General features: G+C 38.6%; 1 protein-coding gene across 2 annotated transcripts in view; it reads left to right on the top strand.

Moving 5' to 3' along the window:
• The window catches only part of TRPC6 (transient receptor potential cation channel subfamily C member 6), an 83,808-nt gene that overhangs the window by 39,142 nt on the left and 24,483 nt on the right, over positions 1 to 20,183 (top strand). For both annotated transcript variants that reach the window (XR_007201748.1, XM_048295282.1), the window contains exons 2-3: positions 10,372 to 11,146; positions 18,611 to 18,796. Coding sequence is in view for 1 of the 2 variants with exons in the window: in XM_048295282.1 (XP_048151239.1) it covers positions 10,372 to 11,146; positions 18,611 to 18,796 (961 nt within the window). In the remaining variant the exon portion in view is untranslated. The remainder of the gene's footprint in view (positions 1 to 10,371; positions 11,147 to 18,610; positions 18,797 to 20,183) is intronic.

The raw sequence follows: 20,183 nt of genomic DNA, 5'->3' as shown, positions 1-20,183 counted from the left end.
TGCCCTTAGGATGACTCAGAAGTGTGAGCAAGAGAGATGTGCATGAGCAGTCCTTGGGGCAGGGGATCAGAGCAGGGTACCAACTGCAAGCATCCCATTTGTGAACTTTAGACAGTGAACAGACTGTAGAGCATTAAATGGTGAGAAAATAACCTGGCCCCTCTGGACCCATAGGTTTCAACCTGTTTTCTGTTTAGGATTCACTAAAACTAGAGATGTAGTTGCTTTCAGGGTTGCATTTTCCAGTTTTGTCAGCTGAAGGACCACTATTACTGATTTAAATATGAATAATATGCCTATGTTCTTTCATATTATGTGGTTGTGAAATGGGCAGGCACAACCCAGAGCTCGATAGAGAAAATCCACATGAAATTGCATTGTCTATTCTGTTTTTACCCTGTCTTCTAGATCATGTATCATCCTCAAAGACAGATCACTTGATGAGTGACACAAAATGCTAGTTTAAAAAAATCCCCTTTATTTTGCATCATAGCCTATTGTTTTGAGTAAGAGCTCACAGTATGGTGGTTCAACAAAGGGAGAGCACAAGGAAAATACAAATTTGTGTCTAAGCAACTCCTGTAGACAGTAGTCTTTGTGAAACAGACTGGTATTAGAGTCAAATATCCTTCTCTCCTCACTCTCTTCCACTGATTTCTGTCCTCACATTGCCTCCTACCAGGGGCCAGCACAAGGGTTTGCATCTCTATGATAACCTGGGTTAAAGAGCTGGACTTAGAATAAGCATTTTTCTGGGAGTGTGGGGGAAGAGGAATTTGCTTATTTCAGAAATGTTAATTTTCATTTAGATAGCTCCTTGCTTGGGGTCAACCTGGAGATATCCCAGCATGTATGTCAGGATACTGAATGACATGGTACAAAAGAGGCAATGAGCAACTGAAGCAGAGCAGAGGGCCGGGATTGTTTCTGCAAGAATGCACATGAAACAGCATCCTGACCTAATTTATGAAGCAGTAGCAAAACTCTTGCACTGTATAAATTATGAAAGTGCAGTAATTAATCTGTTTAGTTGAATAGAAATTAAGCTTTATCCTTTGGAAAATAAAAAAAAAGAAATTTAATTTGTACCTCTATCTCTATGGAATCAACATTTTGTGTAACAAGATTTGCAGAAATAAAACATTGAACCTTGTCTTTAGTTTATTGTTTAAAAGCCAGTTTCTTTTAAAGAATCTCAGTTTCCGACAGGGGAGGACCAACATCAAGTTGCTTGTATCTAATAGAGATTTGCTTTGTTTGTATCCAGTTTTAGCATTGGTACAAGTATCCACGTGCTATTTAAAGTGCTTTTATTTATTACCAGCGGGACACAGCACTAAAGCACGTGCTACACGGTAGCATAACATTCCATGAGCTATAAGAGAAGTGGGTTTCACTTTTGTTTGACTTTCTTGTCACTTTGAACTCTGAGAAAGTAACAAGGGCTGTGGTGTGAAGTCTTCTACTTCACTGCTAATGTAATAATGTTCTGTTTACAGAGGCATGTTTGTCATAGACAGGCAGCTGTGTTTGTGTTACAGCCACTGTATCGATTGTGATCCTTCTAGCTGAACAAAGTTTCAGCTTCATTTTACAAAACATGACCTGTTAGCTTTGGTGATTTAGTCTACAAATCATCAAGAGTAGTCTTATGGTAGTAATAATGATAAGAGAGTTATGGAAATTTCAGCAGTGAATCTAATATGAACTGGATGTACTTTTTCAGGGGGCACCTATCTAGGTAAACAAATGGTTCCCTAACTGCCATCTCAGATAAAGTCAGGTCTGGAAGTTTTAAATTGCTAACTGCAGTGGCTTATTAAGACAGAAATGCCAGTGATACTTACTAGAGAGGAGAAGCTTGCTTCAGGCAAGCAGGCACCTAGCAGTTGTTGTCTACAGTAGTCTTCCTGATAGTCATCTCACAGCCAGGTGAGCAATGAAAGCCATAACTCACCCGAGGTGGTGGGCACAGCAGACTGCTGGCAGGCAGCTGCACTGTACAGTATGAGTAGCTCTGCAAAAGGCAGGGCTTGAAATGGACAGAAAGGACTTGACCAGAAAACTGAGTTTCTGAAAGGGGAAGTAGTTCCAGGGCTAACAGAAGGAACCTCCTCAAGGACCATCAGCTGCGGTGACAAAGTAAGGCATTGCCAGGTAACTGGGGAGTGAACAAGGCACAAGACATTAAATTTTACAGAACATGCAAGCTTAGATAGACCTATATAAATTGTTCCAGCCCCAACAACAATGACACATAGAAACCTTCAGAACTGAAGAAGTATTTACTTCCTCTCAAAATGACTATGCATAAGACTGTAGGAATATAGAATTTAACATATCCCTTCACATAAGCAAGTGGAATACCTCTATAAACACCTGACAGAGGAGACTGTGATGTATTTTAGGTATTCATATAAAACCCACAAATTAGCAAAGTAGCCAGCTGATAAAACTATGCTAAAGTCATATGTTGTATTTCATGTCTTCTTGTTTTCCTTTTTCTCCCCAGTCTAGGGGATAAAATACTAGCTTTAATTTGAATTGTTGAGATTCTTTGATCTTTATTTTACTGTTCTTGAACAAGTGAACTTTGGATGGTCTGTCTCCAGAGGGGCAGAGGATGCAACTAGGTTGTACAGTAGGCTGGAAGTCATGTAAGGAATGTGGAACCATATAATTTTTTTTATTAGATGCTGAGTATAGAGGAGAAAAGTGGTGTTATCAAGTGCCAGGCTTAGTAAGGTGTTCCCTCTGGTGGGCACACACCACTATTCTTCTCTGCCTTCTGCAAGAAGCAGTCCAGAAAAAAAAAGTCTTCTATCTTTAAACAGCCTTGGAGTAGCACATTGATCAAATAAGCTGTGAAAATAGGCAGTTAAACTTGAATTAAAGTGTGTTTTAAAGGGTGAATTCACTCAGCATTTTTTTTTACAGTTGAGGAAAAATGTTTGAGCTGGTATTACAAAGAAAGGAACTAGTTTTGCAGACATAGCTAGACACCATTCTGAGCAAGATCAACTACTGGAAAATAGGAATTCAGTTTTTCAGTAATTACACTAAAATTAGGCTTCAAAGATTACATTTAAAGTTTATTGTCAAATGTTTTCAACAGCCAACATGAAATTATGCATGTGCTCAGGTACAACCCAATCTTCAGATCTACAAAATCCACATCCATAGTAGTCTTTTAAAGCTTAAAATGATAGTAATACTCAAAGAAAAGGATGATCTCTTTTGACACTGCATACTGAGCAGTCCCAATCCATTTCTTCATGTCATCTGCCTTGCTTTACCATCCTACGCTGACCTTGAGATTGGCTCAGTTGGTCAGAGCATGGCATAGTAACACCAAAATTGTGGGTTTGTTCCCCATATGGGCCGTTCGCTTCAGAGCTGGACTCAGTGATCCTTGTGGATTCCAACTCAGAATATTCTGTGAGTCTGTTTGCTTTGTTTTGCAATTGTGATTTATAAAAGCCTCTGGGCTGGTAAAGCACTATTTTCTCTCTTTTTCACTCTTAGGAAAGAATTTAAATCTCATGCCCTTCTTTAAAAGCTTCAAGCAATCTGAGCGCTATAACCTTTTATGTGTTCCTGAAAAATCTGCAAGCAGACTTGGTTACAGTTTTTCAGGTTACTTTTTCTCCTAGGCCTTTTTTATTCAGACACTGTTTTCCTAATCATTTCCCTAAATACTTCTATTTACTTGTCATTCCCATTTCAGTGGTTGGAAGCCGCTTCATCAGTAACAAGACACTGGTTTTATTACTCAACTAAGTGTAAAATTTAGGGTGAATGAATGACAAATAAAATAAGGAGCCTGGGAACTGGTTGTTTGCCTTATGTCCGGTGCTTTCTCTCCATCATCCATTAGATAGTCACTAAACTACTTTTCAGGAGAGAGAGAAAAATTTTTTGTTATTTCCTGAAGAAAATGTTTGTCAGACCATTACCCTTCCAGGTTCACAAACTGTGATTGATGAAATACTCTCTAAAACATAATTAGTTTTAACTGCTTCTGTACAAAAGCATTTGCACAACATAATCAATCAGCTTGGAGAAAACATTTCTCAGCAGTCTGTAAACAAAAAGGCTTTGACAGTCCAGCTCTCAGAAGGACCTTCAGGTCAGTTAGAAAAGGCAAATCAGTTTTCACCAAAATTTCAAATAAAAGTCTTAAAGATGATATATTTCATACTTTGTGTTAGATGTACATCTTCTGATAAAAACCCCATGAGTAAAAATATTCTTACCTTTCATCTGCTACAAAGTTAAACACTTGAGGGGTTTTCTTCTAAGACAGGCATTGTCACTGATTATTTGTAAGTTTTATTGTACATGTCCACAAATGGTCTTGGCGTATTTACAGTGTGCTTCAGCCCCAGCCCACTTAAAGTTCACCACCAGCTTCTAAAGGTTATGGAGGAACCATGGATCCTCATGCCAGAGGATGGAAAACCCAAGTTTCTTCAGATACTTGTTTCAAGATGTCCACTGTCTTTACATTTAGAATTACAATCTAGTCTTCCGTTCTACAGCCTGTCACTTTCTGTCCCTTAGCGTGGAATCAGAGATTCAAATCACATATCTGTCTAAGCTCCCATCCTATCTCTAGTTAGATTGAGTATGTATAATTTAATTTTATATATGCTGCTATTATTTTATATATATCTCGATATATAATTTTATAAAACAGATGTTTTGCAGATTATATATCATGTTATATGCTACATGTATATATTTTTATATAGAATTGTAATAAAGAACATTGGAAGAACGGAACATCCAAATCCAAATAATTAGTTTCAAGCTAATTTATTTTTGAGTGTTTGGTGCTGATAATCTTGTTTGGTATTACTTCCTATCTGATCTCCTAGCTAATTGCTAATTATTGACAGTTTACCAATAGTGTATGAGAAAATTTGAAAATGATTAATTTAGTTTAGCTTTTTTATTCTGTTTGTAAAAACAGGGCCATGGCCTTTCAAGTTGTCTGGAAGCTTCCCCCCAGAGTTGGTTCAGAAGTGATTACTCATGGTTTCAACATTGTTTCAGCTGTGTCCCTGACTTTGAGCAAGCAGTGGATGCTACTGTCGCACTTAGGGATCGGGCAATTTTCAAAATTCTTGAACTTCAAAAGATTGAGGAGTTTGTGATTAAACCAGTGAGGCAACATAACTTTCTCCCTTTAGTTTGCTCTGAGAGCATTTATCTCTATGACTTTTTTATTTAGGATGCTGCCTTCTTTTTTCCTTGCTGTGTTTCCAGCCTGTAAATTTGCATTGCTGGCAGCACACATGAGTACACATTTATTTTCTTTTCATGAGAAAAACAGGCTTTATATCTGGTTCTGAATAAATATAAGCAAATGAGGAACTTCAGTATAGTCTCTTACTAAAGCATGGTCCTGAAGATAGAAGCAAAGTTGGAATTTTTGAGTTTATATGTTCTAATTTCTTGAGATGTTGTATAATCTTCTTCTAAAGGTTAAAAACTTTTGAAGGAAAGCCAAACCTCAAGTTTAAATGCATTAACAGGTTACTCTTATATGGTAAGTTTAAAGTATAATAAGCTCTTTTAAGTGAGTAAAAGAAGATGAGGAGTCCTGTCACTATATAAGCCTGTTCAACTTCTAGCAGATACTGTAGACTCTCCTACAAAACTTTTTACTTTGGATTATAATGCTGTGGATACTCACAGTTGTTTCCCATGCCCAAACTTTCCCAGCTCCACAACTCTTTGTAATGACAGTTCGTATCCTTAAAGGGAGTTGAGGCTCAAAATCAGATCTTTCAGCACAGTTTTTTCAGTTCATAAATCTGAGACTCATTGTCTGATGCCTGATTAAGGAAAGTCAGCAAAGACAGAATTCTGGCTCACAGGAGAATCTGTAGTGCCTAAACGATTTCTTGGATGTAAATGCACCAGAGAGATAGGCAGAGATGTATTGCACTAGGAAAGGTGTCTAATCATTTTGCTGCAAACACTGACAAAAGGGATTACTGTAATTTAAGTTTAGGACACTGTACTCAAGCAGGGTTTTGTTCTGTGGCAGATTTAACTGCATGGATGTAGCAGGAAATGAGAGGGGCTTAATTTCACTCAGCAGGATGAAGGTTGAGGGGGGATAAGATTGCCATGTGTTTGTGTGTTGCAGGTAGCCACTGTTGGGGAAAGTGCTACTTAGTTTTAGTTAAATAGATCTAAATTGGTGATTTTTAAATTTAGGCTGAAAATTATATTAATGTTTCTGACTACTAGAACAGTCAAATTCAAGATTAGTCTTTCAGTGTGATTAGTGACAGGAAATAAAATTTCAGCAAGACAGCAATTTCCTTCAAGTCTGATATTTTAATGAGAGTTGTTTGAGGTGATATCTCTACTTGTAAGAGACTTTACTCCATCATCCTTCTGTGGTATATATTCCTATTAAATTCTATGCATTAAAGGAGGCCTCTCACCTAATCTGCTGGGATTCTCTTTGAAACAATGTAAAAAGATAGGTTCTTCATTTATAAAGTAGGTAGGAGAAATGTCTCTCCTTTATCTACATAGAAAACAAAAATGACTAATTTATACTAGAATTCTACTGATCCTAGGGTGGAAGTGAGATGAGTGGAGTACCATCCTATATAATTGACAAAATCAATCTTACTATGTTTAAAGTGGAAATTACAGTGGAGACTGTGTGACCTCCGCTCCTCTCTTGCATTTAAGTCTAATTTTGTAGAACTCCCTCCTGTAATATGATATCCAGATTGATGACAATTTTCCAGGCTTGGTCATACTGGCTCTTCAGTACTAAGTAGTAATGAGTATAGTCCTTTAGAATGCACTTGCCCAAAGTGCATTGTTAGTGTCTTGCAACCAACAGTTACAGTCTGAGAAGGATGAGGTTTCAAGTGGCTTTAAGTTTTATGCAGACTGGAAGGACCTTGGTGAATGTGAAATAAATGTAAGAACATCAGAACATAACAGGATTGAACATACTCTTCTGGATCATCAAAATCCTCTCCCTGTGCTTGGAGGCAAGCGTCTTACACTTTTCTAAACAAACTCCTGAAGTAATGTTTACTGTCTCTATCTAATTAAACCGAAATAATAAAACAGAAAATTCAGCTTTCTTTGTTGCAGTCAAACATATTTATAGCCTTGTGCTGCAAGAACCAGTTTTAATTACAGTTCCTTAAATTTAATTAACTGTAGATGCAAAATGGACAAACCAGGAGGTTCATTTCATACATATGAAATACATTGGTGCTGGGAAAATGGGTTACGCTGAGATTCTAGAGGTCTGCATCAGACATGTGCTACAGTCCAGCAAACAATGAAAAAGATCTTCTATTTCATTCTGTAATAGGTTCTAATTCAGATGATGAGCTGCTGTGTAAGGAATGTATGTATTTAATATCCCATTTAACCAATGATTTTCTTCTAAATGCAGGCAAGGAAAGAGGAAGTGGGGCCAGACAAAGAAGCTAATTCTAAGTATTCTTCACTAGCAATGATTACCCTTTGCTTTGATAAACCATAATGAATGTATTGCTAGAAATAAACATAATCTCTTCCCATTATTTGAAAAATGAACTGCAGTTTTTGGCTGTGTGCTGGGTCAGTTCATCACCACAGACTGATTATGCTGGTGGACCCAGTGACAAAGGACCCAGGGAAGGCTGAAGTACTCAGTGCTTCCTTTGCCTCAGTTTTAAGCAGTAAGGTCTGTGCCCATAAGCATTACATTGGGTCAGTTAATCACCCCTGACTGCTGAACTGAAGTTGATGCATCTCAGGAAATAATGACAAAGATTCTGTTGGAGGGTTTGTTTCCTTGTTCAAGGATCAAACACTAGCAAAATAATTTTATACTGGGTTTGTTTTGCAGGGCACATAAAGATTCATATTTTATGCCAATGATGTTGTTATTGTCAATTAGTTTAACTGAGATTTGAAACTACATGGAACACGCCTTTATTATTTGGAAGAAGTTTAAAAAATATGTTACGATTTTTTATGAGTTGAATTTATTATCTGTTTATCATCTGTTCAGAGGAGGTTCAAGTTGCACATCAGGAAGAGTTTCTTCATGGAAGGGGTTGTTAAGCATCAGAAAGGACTGCCAGGGAGGTGGTGCAGTCACTTGGTACTTGGTACTTAGTGCTGTGGTCTAGTTGACAAGGCAGTGATCAGTCAAAGGTTGGACTTGATGATCTAGGAGGTCTATTCCAGCTTAAATGAGTCTGTCATTCTGTGAAATAACTTCAGTATAAATTACTTAAATTATGTTTAGCAGTAATTGGTCACTGCACAGAAGAAAGAACCAGTTCAAGAGAGGGAATTTGCAGCATGCTGCTCAATAGGATGGATTCTGCATTTAAGATTATTTTGCTACTGCAATTAATAATTAGTTTATTCAAAACTGAGAAGCCGATGTGGAGCTAACAAAGATGGAAAACCTGGTGCACTTAAGAGGTGGTAGAGAACAACCTTGCCATGACTTCTCCCTCTGCACCCTTGCATGACAGGTCTCAGGGCTGTGTGTCTGGTTGGTTAAATTGAAGCCCAGGTCAGTCTACCTTAAATGTAGGTAACGCCTCACTCTGCTAAGGACCTTCTCTGATACAAAAGAACAAATTAATGAAAAAATTATATGAAAAATTTGCACTGTTTTTCAGACTTTCAACAAATGTGATGTCACAGGAATACACTGAACTGTGAAAATATAGCAAGCTTACAAAATTCAACACATATACAAGAAACTAGGATAAATATAAAATAAAGCTCATACAGCTTTTTTTTCAGAGCTACAAATCACAGTTCCTATGATTTGTATTTATCACTAGTAAAAAAATTTGCTTTTGAAATGAATTTAAACATAAAACTAAATATTTCTTTGCTTGATTTAAATGTTTTGTGAAATGAGAGGAAATGTTCCCCTAATGATTCTGAAAAATTATTTATTACAAAATGTCAAATAATGGAACTGATAATTATATATGTTACTATTGTCGTTTGGGATATATTCCACATTCCATACCTTTCATTATCTTGCAGGAAAATTATCCTTTTATATTTAAGATTTTGGCAATTTGAAGTAGGTGACTTGAGAAGTCAAGAAGCAGAAAGGAGATTTATACTAAAGTTAAATCTAAACAATCTAGAATAAATAATATCTTCCAGTGTTAATTTTTGTGAAAAAATTTTGAATCACAAAGGACTAAATTTTTTTTACTTACATTTAAATTCATATTCATTAGTATTTAATGAATAAAATATTGCTCGTGGCTATTTTTTTGTATTGAATGTATTGGAGTATATTTGAGCATATGTATGTAAAGAATAATTAAGCTACTATTCAATAAAGAAAAAAGATGAAGTTGTGGGGAATATTAAGTAGTTTAGCAGAGTAATTCTAGAATAGAAAATTATTTGCAATTGAATTTCTATTGAAGATTGTATTTTAAGATTGGGATATTAATTGGCTGAAATAAGATTGAGATAGTGAATTAGATTTTCTTCTTTTTAAAGAGAATGTAGCATATTTTGTAAAATTTCTCAGCAAACTTCAGTTTGATCTGTTCTTTTTTTGTTTTAATCATTAAGTAATTATTAATGAGGTATTTAATAATTAGGGTTGCAAATGGCTGAGGGTTTCAGTAGTAGCAGACTGGACAACATTTTAGAGCTATCATGAATGAGCAATTAGCAGGATTTGTTGGCAAGGGCCTGGGTGAAGAAATAAATAGCATATCAAGGTTATGAACTGTAGTAATGAAAAGAATGGTGGAGATGGGGAGTAAGAGATTTCATACAGTGTATTTGATGTGCTTTTATCTTGTCCAGATTCAGTTAATGCCTCAGCATTCAATTATAGTTGTCAGAAAAACATCAGCAGGGTGAAGAGGAGAAACCAGAGCCAAAATGTAAGTTGGTTGCTGAAGTAGAGTAAGAGCAAGTGGGGTCAGCCTCTCTGCTTTTCTGAAGCAGAAGGGAGTTTAGAGAATTTCCATCTTTTTGTGCCATGCTATCCTGAGCAATCCCTCATTTCTCATCCCATGACTGCCGATTCCTTTTACACTGTGGCTTGTTCTCACTCTGAGCTGTGAGGGCAAAATAAGGAAAAAAGTATAGTTTTAAATGATGATTGATGACAGCTTTTACTTCTTGTTGAAATAAAATGTAGCTGGCTACTGACTCCCAAGTTGTGTAGAAACAGTGGTTGAAAAATGCGTTGAAGTCAGGGTTTCTGATCTCCCTGCTGCATTCAAAATATGCAGCAGATAAAGGATTGGAGTATTTTTATTAGTTATTATTCAAAATGGCTATGCCCTTGCCTAAAGAAGAACTAATAATTTCTCTGTGTGCACACAGCCGAGGCAACGAGAACAGGCTGGCCCTGCGGCGACAGACCATTCTCCGGGAGAAGGGCAGGAGGCAGGCCAGCCGGGGGCCAGCCTACATGTTCAATGACCACTCCACAAGCCTTTCTCTGGAGGAGGAGCGCTTTCTGGATGCAGCAGAATATGGAAATATTCCAGTGGTCCGCAAAATGCTGGAAGAATGTCCCTCACTCAATGTGAACTGTGTGGACTACATGGGACAGAACGCCTTGCAGCTGGCAGTGGCCAATGAGCACCTGGAGATTACTGAGCTTCTGCTGAAGAAGGAGAACCTGGCCCGGGTGGGGGATGCCTTGCTTTTGGCCATTAGCAAAGGCTACGTTCGGATAGTGGAAGCCATCCTGAGCCACCCCGCGTTTGCCGAAGGCAAGAGGCTCGCTCTGAGTCCCAGCCAGTCGGAGCTCCAGCACGATGACTTCTACGCGTACGATGAGGACGGCACGCGCTTCTCCCATGATGTCACGCCAATCATTCTGGCTGCTCACTGCCACGAGTACGAGATCGTGCACACCCTGCTGCGGAAAGGAGCTCGGATCGATAGGCCACATGACTATTTCTGCAAGTGCAGTGAGTGCAATCAGAAACAAAAGCATGACTCTTTCAGCCACTCTAGATCCAGGATCAATGCCTACAAAGGTCTGGCCAGCCCTGCTTATCTGTCTTTGTCCAGTGAAGACCCTGTCATGACTGCCTTAGAGCTCAGCAATGAGCTGGCTGTGCTTGCCAACATTGAAAAAGAGTTCAAGGTGAGTAGAGGGACACTGATTCTGACAAACACAGAATTGCAGACTTTATCCTTCATAAATCTGAAAGATAGCGTGGGAAAATATACAGTTGTTTACTGAATGGAAATCTTTGTGAATGTCTTATTGCTGTGTGCTGATTGTAATCCATGCTGGTTTTGTAGAATGTGCTAGTGAACTAATTTTCTACTTCCTATCAGGCAGGAGAGTAAAGGAGGCCCTTCAAACCCATGGCTGAAGCTGGCTTAGGGCAGGGGAAAGAGGAGACTGAAGTGGTACATTTTAGTCACAACAGACAAGTTGCATGATTCTATTAAAGCCTCATGCATTCTCATTAGTTTCTTGTATTTGGACTTGAAGCTTTCATACTTCTTATAATGTTTTGCACTTATTCACAAGGAGGATTCTAAATAAATGTCCTCCTTTTTTAATGTGCTATTCTGGTATTTCTATTCACTTCTTTCTCTTTCTTGCTTACTTGTACTTAGTTATATGGGAACCCTCTAGAGTTAAAAGACTTTTTCAGTGTTACATAGAAATTTTAATATTTCATAAATGCATGTTTTTAAAAAATATTAATAGTTGAGACCCAAGCTCCATAGATTCTTGAAGCATGAGTTAAGGCAGTAAGAATGTAAGGTTTTACCTGTCAGTAATTGGGAAGTCAGGCCTTGTGCAAATATTGCCAGTGTTAGCTAAAATCACTTAGCCTGGGTTTGCCTCGTGGGACCCTGTTGAAAGCAGATGCTACTGTGACAGAGCAATATACGTAGACTTCACTAGCAGGAAATGACTAGAAGTCCCTGGCAGAAACCTTTAGGACCTCAGTGGGCTGAGATTTCATCCACTGATTTCATGTACAGTTCAGAGAAGAGTATTGAAACCACATACTTGTTTCTTTCTCTTTAGCAGCTGCTGTTGGGAACAAAAGGACTTGATTAACTTAAAGCAGAGTAAATTTAGAACAGAACTGAAAACCATTTTTCCTAAACCGTAAGTGCAGCCTGTTAATTTCACAGCTATGTTGAGATAAATAGCATGTCTGATTTGTAGGGACTGTATAGATCCCTTTACCACAGTTGGAGTGACACAAGCTAAGATTATTATACAGATAAATAAAATCATCATCTGGAACAGTCAGCAAGAGGTGTCCTTCAAATGTATGCTGCAGTACACAATCAGTGAGATGAATGGGAGCACTGTACCTGGCTGTGGCATCACCAGGAAGGGCATGGAGCACACAGGTGAGAACCCAAGTAGGCTGGGTCACAGAACAAGCTTCTGCAGCCAGCTCTGAAGTGCCATGAGGAAGTTCCTTCTTTGGTGACTTCTGTTTTTCCAGTTCCTCTTTTGTCTCGGTTGCTTTCTCTAAAATGAGAGCTTCACTTCTACTGTAATCTTGTACAAAGAATTTTGACAGATCTTGAATACTGTCCCTCAGGAGAAACTGAAGACTAGATGAGGGAAAAAGCAGCTCTGTACTGCTGGGCATTAATCATCCAGGCTCTGTTGGGAACGTACATACTCTTTGTTTAGAGTGGAGGGGAATAGGAGCAGTGAGGAGCATGAGCACAAGGCAGCATGGAAATTTAACTCTCCATTAATTTAAGGTTTCACCAGGAGCAGGCAGCTGGCAATATAAGGTCTTTTGGGAACGTTTTTATAGATACTAAAATCATGTGGTGATTCTGGATAAATAATAAAGACTATGGAGTACATTTATAACTGAATTGATGAGAGTTGACATTTACACTATTGATAAGCTGTAGAATTTACAATATCTAGACAGGCCAGGGACTTGTCTGCAAAATACCTGCCTTAGGTTCAGTGGAGGCAATACTAGTGTTTAAAAGTTATGAGAAATGGACGCTGTCAGCTTTACTGAGTCTGGGCTTGTTTCCCTTCTTGCAAGCCCATATACCTGCTTGCAGCAATTAATCTAAAAAATTATTGCCCTTGTTTTATTTCAGGCATTTGCTACAATTATTTGGATAATGTAGTCACTGCAAAAAAAGCGTGGATTTGGTAAAAATGTGTTATCTGTGTCAGTGTAATCAAAACAAGTATATTTTTAATGCATAGGTTAGCTGGACATGGCAAATCTTTAGCTCCACCTAGGGTCAGCCTGAGCCATTTAAGGTATTTCAAGCCTTGGCCTAAATGAAAACTGAACTTTCTGGTAATACGCCATTTTAAGTCAGCTATTTTTGAGTGCTGATGGGGTATTGTTGCAGGGGAACTTTCAAGTGGTTGCTTTTAGCATCCAGTGACACAGATAATTTCCTGGTCTTCCTCAGAGGCAATAGGAAGGATCAGTGCTAAATTGTGATGCTGGTTGTTTTATGACTGTCCTATAAATTGCTTTTGTCTCCTAATATTAGAGAGAACAATGACTGTGGAACTGTTATTCATACAAAGTAGGAAATGCCACAGCAGGGGAAACCATTATTCTCTGGAATAAACCCCTTTTTTTGTACAAACCTATGCAGTAGTGTCATCTAGCATGACATGCCTTTTGCATTTTGTTGCAGGTATTAAAAGTGTTGCAGTTATTTAAGAAGGTTTTGGAAGAACATTCTTAGGAGTAAAACCAGAAATAGTAGAAGACTACTTCTGAAGGAAGAGTAACTGGACAGACATGTAAAGCAAAGTGTAGAAGTATTTCTGTACCAAACAAATAGCTAATTCAGGCTTCCTGAGTGATTCTCAGATCTTCAGGATTTTCTGAAGACCATTTAATTTAGTTTTGTGTCATAGAATGATAAAATGGTTTAGGTTGTAAGTGACCTTAAAGATCATCTAGTTCCAACCCCCTGCCAGGGCAGGGAACCTCCCACTAGACCAGGTTATTCAGAGCCTTGAACATCTCCAGACACGGAAACTCCTCTCAGGAAAACCTGTTCCAGTGCCTTACCACTCTTACAGTAAGAAATTTTTTCATAAAATCTAGTCTAAAACTATACTCCTTCAGCTTAAGGACATTGGCTCTGGTCCTGTCCCTCCAGGCCCTTATCCAAAGTCCCTCTCCAGCTCTCTTGGAGCCCCTTTAGGTACTGGAAGGTTCTGTAAGGTCTCCCCAGAGCCTTCTCTTCTCCAGACTGAACAGCCCCAGCCCTCAGCCTGTCTGCATGGGAGAGGTGCTCCAGCCCTCTGATTGTCTTTGTGGCCTCCTCTGGACTTGCTCCAACAAGTGAACCTCTTTCTTATGTCGGGGGCTCCAGATCTGGATGCAGCACTGCAGGTGGGGTCTCACCAGAGCAGAGCAGAGGGGCAGAATCCCCTCCCTCACCCTGCTGCCCACGCTGCTTTGGATGCAGCCCAGTTGACTCTCTGGACTGCAGTCCCACATTGCTGGCTCATGTTGAGTTTTTCATCCAAAAAAACTTCCAGTCCTACTCCTCAGTGTTATTATTGATCCATTCTCTGTCCAGCCTGTATTTGTGCTTGGAATTGCCTCAATGCACATGCAGGACATGGCTTAGTGTGAAACTTTACAGAGTTTGATATTATATAGAATATTTTTATTTTTGGAGATGGTGCTCACGTTTTCTGTCATCTCAATGATTTACCCACCTAAAAGCTAGTATGTGACAAATGTTGTTGTGCAGAGATGTGGCCTGAAGTTTTGAGAGGGACAGCTGTGGCCCAGTGCTGTTCAAAATGGATGAGATCAGCATTTATTATAAAGTCCACTGCAACTATAATGGCAACTGACTAGTTTATTGTTTAAAGGGATGGAATGGAAAATGTATTTTTAAGTTAAATGTAGATATGTTGCATTTTTGCTGTACATTAATCCTCCTAATAAGGTCGTCCAAGTTTGCTTTTCTGATGAGAAGCAAAATTCAATTTATCATCTCAAAGTCTGATTTTTTGGGTTATTTTTTCATTTATACAACCCCCATTACAGAAATGGGATCCCAGTCTGCATTACCACTATTGTCAACTTTCCGAAAGAAAAACTAACATCACCTGTTAGAGAAGAAGGAGTGAAGCACTGAAGGAATAAGGGCTGTCTTTGAAAGGGAAATAATGTGTTTAGCTACCTACTGTGACCCCTAAATCCAACATTACATCACACTTTGAAGTCCTCAGTTCTCTCAATTCTAGTATAGCAGTATCCGTATTTCTGATCTTGGCCTCTACAGTTCACTAAGCAGAGCCAGGATGTGGTCTGGAGCACTGCTCTGTCTCATCCATGGGGTTCAGTGTCAGCCTGCATCCTGAGAGCATTCTCATCACAGACACAGTCTGGGGGACAGCAGGAGCCTGTGACTGGTCACGGGGTACTGCGTGAAAAGAGACCCTTTCTTCTGGGAGATACAGCTGTAGTGATGCTCTACTGCTCTTCTGGCTGTGGTCTCCTGCTACGCTGTCAGAGGTAAAGTAAGGCACGGTCAGCTGAGGTTCTCAGAGTGACGGTAGCCTGCTTGCTCCCTTACTTGGCACCCCGAGAGAGTCTGCAGTTGCCATGAACACTAAGAGCAGGTGACTCCTCTCAGCAGTGCTACTCTTATTCTCAGCCCTCTGCTACCAGTATTGTTCCCCATGTTCCTCATCCCCCACACTGCTCACCCCAAATCATCACCTTCCTTCTGCAGGGTGGGAGCAGCTAGTACTGCCCCCTCATCCTTGGTGTGGTGAAATTTGGCACAATTTGTTTTTCCTAAACTGCTGAGGAACCCTGAACCAGTGTTGTCACATGCAGAGAGTAAAGCACACATGCTTTACTGCAGAATTAAGGGCTGATTCTTTTTAGAGCCTCCAACTGTAACTTAATTTCTAACTACCATCTGAAGTTTCCCAGGAATGGATTTCTTTTTAATCACGAAGTTTACCATGTGCAGTAAAGGACAACTCATGGAATTATCCATGCCTTTGTCCATTTTTGAAAATAAGCCAAACAAATTGCTACATTCCCCTGGCTCACATAAGTGGCAGGAGACACGTGAGACTCAGGGAGGGGGAGCTTTATGTGTGTGTGTGACAGAGAGACATTGAAGAGTGTATCAATCACTTTTGCTGTAATTTCGTTTTTGTTCTGCCTTCAGCTGATGCTGCCTGTGCCATGGCTGAGGTGGAGACAGTGATGAGCGACGCTCAATTCCCAAAGCTTGTTTGCCATAACCTGACTGCCAACAACTTTTCAGCTTGGCTACCACCAAGCCACTGATCATAGTGGCAGTATTTCATGGGAGGGGGAACTGTTTTATTGCATTTGCAAATGAGAAAATAAACTGAAGGAATTTATGGGTGAATTTACTGGCTGCTAATATGTACTGTGGTACTGTGTACAAACTTAAATTCAGAAGGAATAATTCCCATATAGAGTAATGATCTCCTCACATACTGTTTTTAAACTCCATGTCAGGTGTCAGTTACCTGAGCTGGAAAATACTGATGAAGAGTGTGTGTGAGTGTGGATGTATGTACCTATCTTCTACCAGAAAATATGCACATATTAATATATTGCAATAATTTTAATAGTTATTATGAAGTCCAAATGATATTGTTCCTACATTTTTCGAAAATTATTCCTTTTTAGATTTGATATTCAAGGGTCAAATATCAGTTTGGAAGAGTTGGTGTATAAGGTGTGTAGTTGCCTTTGCTTCTCCTTTGTCTGTGAATTTAAAATAGCTAATTTTCCTTTCATTTGGAAGAGAAAATTTATGTATTAAAATATTGAATACTGAATCTTAGCTTCTGCCACAAGAATGAAAGCCAAACAGAAGGCAATATATTATTCTCGAAAAAAGTCTTTCCGTAGTGCCAGAAGTCAGGATTTTAGTTAACCTCTCCTGTTATTCATCTGAATAGAAGAAAAACAAATAATGCAATAATAGATTATCCAGAATGACAGGAAATTATTAGTTTTAGTATTTAGCTTCTGTTTTCTTTGTAGATAAATGGCATTGAAGTGCCTTTCTCCTTTATGACAGATCTGAGTTACCTTGTTTATGTTATATTATTAAAAAAATAAATCACTAGCAGTTATATGTAGATGTAAAATAGTGTCTGTAAATATTTCTCTGTGAATGTTTGCATTCATCTAAGCAAAGTGAAGTATAAAACTTGGATGCAATCCTGTAATAGATCCAAGTAATAAACTGTTCTTGTAGTGTTGTGGGCAATAAAGCACAAAGATGCATGAATTACACCCTCAGCAAATAAATTAGGGTATCCTGTCTGCTCAACATAATGGTTTCTCTTCCAGGATGAGGTATTGGATGCATTAGATGGCAGTTAGTATGAAGGATAAAGAGAAGGGGCTGACTAGAGACTTAAGAGTGGAAGAAGGGGAAATACCCTGAAGAACAGACTGGAAGAAGGGGAAATGTGTCAGTGTAATAAAAGCATTTGTAGAAAATTACTTTGAGCATACCATAGAGACTATGTGAGCAGTCCTGTATGGCGTGGAGTGGTTGGAGGTTTATTCCATTCTTTTGTTTAGGAAAAATTATACAGTAATTTCATCTTTTTAAGACATTAAAATGAGCAGAAATCACAAAAACAGCAGAAGTTGTTGGCCCATGCATGAGTAAATCTCTTGTGAGATTTTTTTAGCTTTAGATATACATCTATACCTAACTCCCTGTCTGCCTAGCTATATCCATCTCTTATGACCCAAACACAGCTGCATGTAAGGAGTGGTTAATGAGCTGTGGATTGAAATGATCAAAATACCTTTTTCTGTTTTGACTTATGTCCTTTGGAAAACAGTACCCAAGGAGAACACTTGGTAGTTAAAGCAATAAGCAACAGAACCTGCAGTTGCAGAGCAACATTTTGGCTGACATGGTGAAGTCTCTTGTGACGTCCTTGAGCTGGAGCAGATCTGCAGTCAGAGATGTGGTATCACCACAGTAGCTGTACCACTGCTGGCAGTGTTGCTGGAGAACAGCAATCAAACCTTGTGTTTGCAAGCTGGAGGAGATGCTGGAAAATGAGAAAGCCAAAGTTTAAAGCATAATTCTAGGGCTAAGGAAATTCAGTATATTTATGCAATTCTGAAGAAAGTTGGGAGTTTCTTTAGATGTGTTCTGTGTAGGATGCTCATCTTGCCCAGTTGAAATTTCTACAGTGCAATTTTCTACATCTGAGTTAGTTGTCTAGGCTTCTGTGACTGGGAATAGAAAAATTTCCCCTGTGCCTTTCATCTCAACTTGAACTGGTCATTAAAATTTGTTATTATGATATTTCTGAAAGTGTTTTGCTTTTTTTTTTTCTCTTTAATTGCCTCTAAAGCAAGTCTAGAGGAGTGACTCAGGTGTGAAAATTGATGATGTAGATGTGCAAGACAACCAAGATGAGACGAATCCCATTCCTTGAACATTTAGGGGGAAAAAAGCATAGCAAGGTGCTAAGAAGCTGTTCATGTTCACGCAGGTGTAGATGGGATGTAGAGCTATTTCTCTCATGTTGGATCTAAACAGCAAGTCTCTTTCTTTCTGCTCTATTTTCTAGAATGATTACAAGAAACTGTCTATGCAATGCAAAGATTTTGTAGTTGGACTGCTTGATTTGTGCAGAAATACAGAAGAAGTGGAAGCTATTTTGAATGGTGACGTAGAGATGAGCCATAATAATGGAGAGCATGGTCGCCCCAGCCTCAGCCGCTTAAAACTCGCCATCAAGTATGAAGTTAAAAAAGTAAGCAATTACGTTGATCAAACAGGCGTGTCATGATGCTGGTATAAAATTGTCCTATTATTAAAATTTTTTTTTTTGATAGTCTACAACACTGAAATGAATATTTGGGCCCTCTTGCACAGTGTATTTTACAATCAAAAGAATCCTCGCTTGCAATAAAAACAAGAAGCAGATGTTTGGGGTGAACACTGGTCCCAATGAATATGAGAGCAAATGGCTCTAAAACAATGCGTAGCTATATGAAAAACTTTTAGATATATATTTTTATTTGAAATCTGTTTTTTAAAGAAAAGAAAAGATGGAAAAAATTTGCACTACTTCTGAAGCCTGGAAAAATGTAAGATTTTATGAAAGCTAGAGAATAGCGCATCAGTGCAGTGCACTACATAACAAAAATTGATACATGTTTTTGTCAAGCTGTTGTGTCTTGCTCAGAAAGTTGAGAAAACCTAGTGAAATTGCCTGTCTCACAGAAACTGTGTTTGTGTCTGTACAGAGGGACCAGAGACATAACCTGGGAATATTCGTACTGTGCTTCTTAGTTCTGGAGAAAGCAGGCTTTAGGCGGTGCCAGCTACGGGAATTATTGTCCCTTCTTTGGCTTGCTTTCATTTCTACAGTCAGTTTAGTACTCTGCTCTCCATCTGTATAGTGCTCAGTGAAACCAGCTGAGTTTGTAGCTGCATAAACATTGGAATTTCCCAGGAAACTTGACTTGGATAATACAGGTTGTAAAATTCTAGGTGACTTGTGTCGACCAGGGAGAATATATGTGTGGTGAAGTTTGTACAAGCAAAGATCCAGAATGCACAGATAAATAGTATACTTCAAAAGCATCTTACCCTAAATTTTTACAAAAATTGAGTTCACATCCCTGGGGGACACACAAAAACTTTATATGTGAGTTCTATTTATGTGTTCATGAAGGGAAGAAAAGAAGAAAACCATTTTGGCTGAACCAGTATACAAACATGAACCTGCAAAACACTTGCCAAGCTACAGTCACTAAAGAGAGCTGAAAGAACTGTTGAAGAGAACAGATCCCATTGAGCTTGGGTCCTTCATAATGTTTGAGTCTCAGTGCTTCTGCAAATGTGAGCTTTCTTGCAACACTTCCTCTTGTCTCAGTATGTACATTTCTTACACCTTCAGGCAGTCATCTTTTAAGTACAGAGAAAGATTCTAGAAAGAAATAGTATGTTCAATTAAATTTTTAATTTTATTTACCTATCTCAATTTTAAAATGTGCCGTGCACAAGAATCTACTATTTTTTGTATCTACCTTTGTAAGGTGCTTCTTATATTATCCAGAGGACACAAAGAGCCTTATAGGACCGACTTTTCAGTTTTGCAGTTTGTCCAGATGGTTCCAGAACCAAGTTACAGA

This window comes from Corvus hawaiiensis, chromosome 2, assembly GCF_020740725.1.
Source record: "Corvus hawaiiensis isolate bCorHaw1 chromosome 2, bCorHaw1.pri.cur, whole genome shotgun sequence".
NCBI lineage: Eukaryota > Metazoa > Chordata > Aves > Passeriformes > Corvidae > Corvus > Corvus hawaiiensis.
This window is presented reverse-complemented; position numbering and strand designations above follow the sequence as displayed.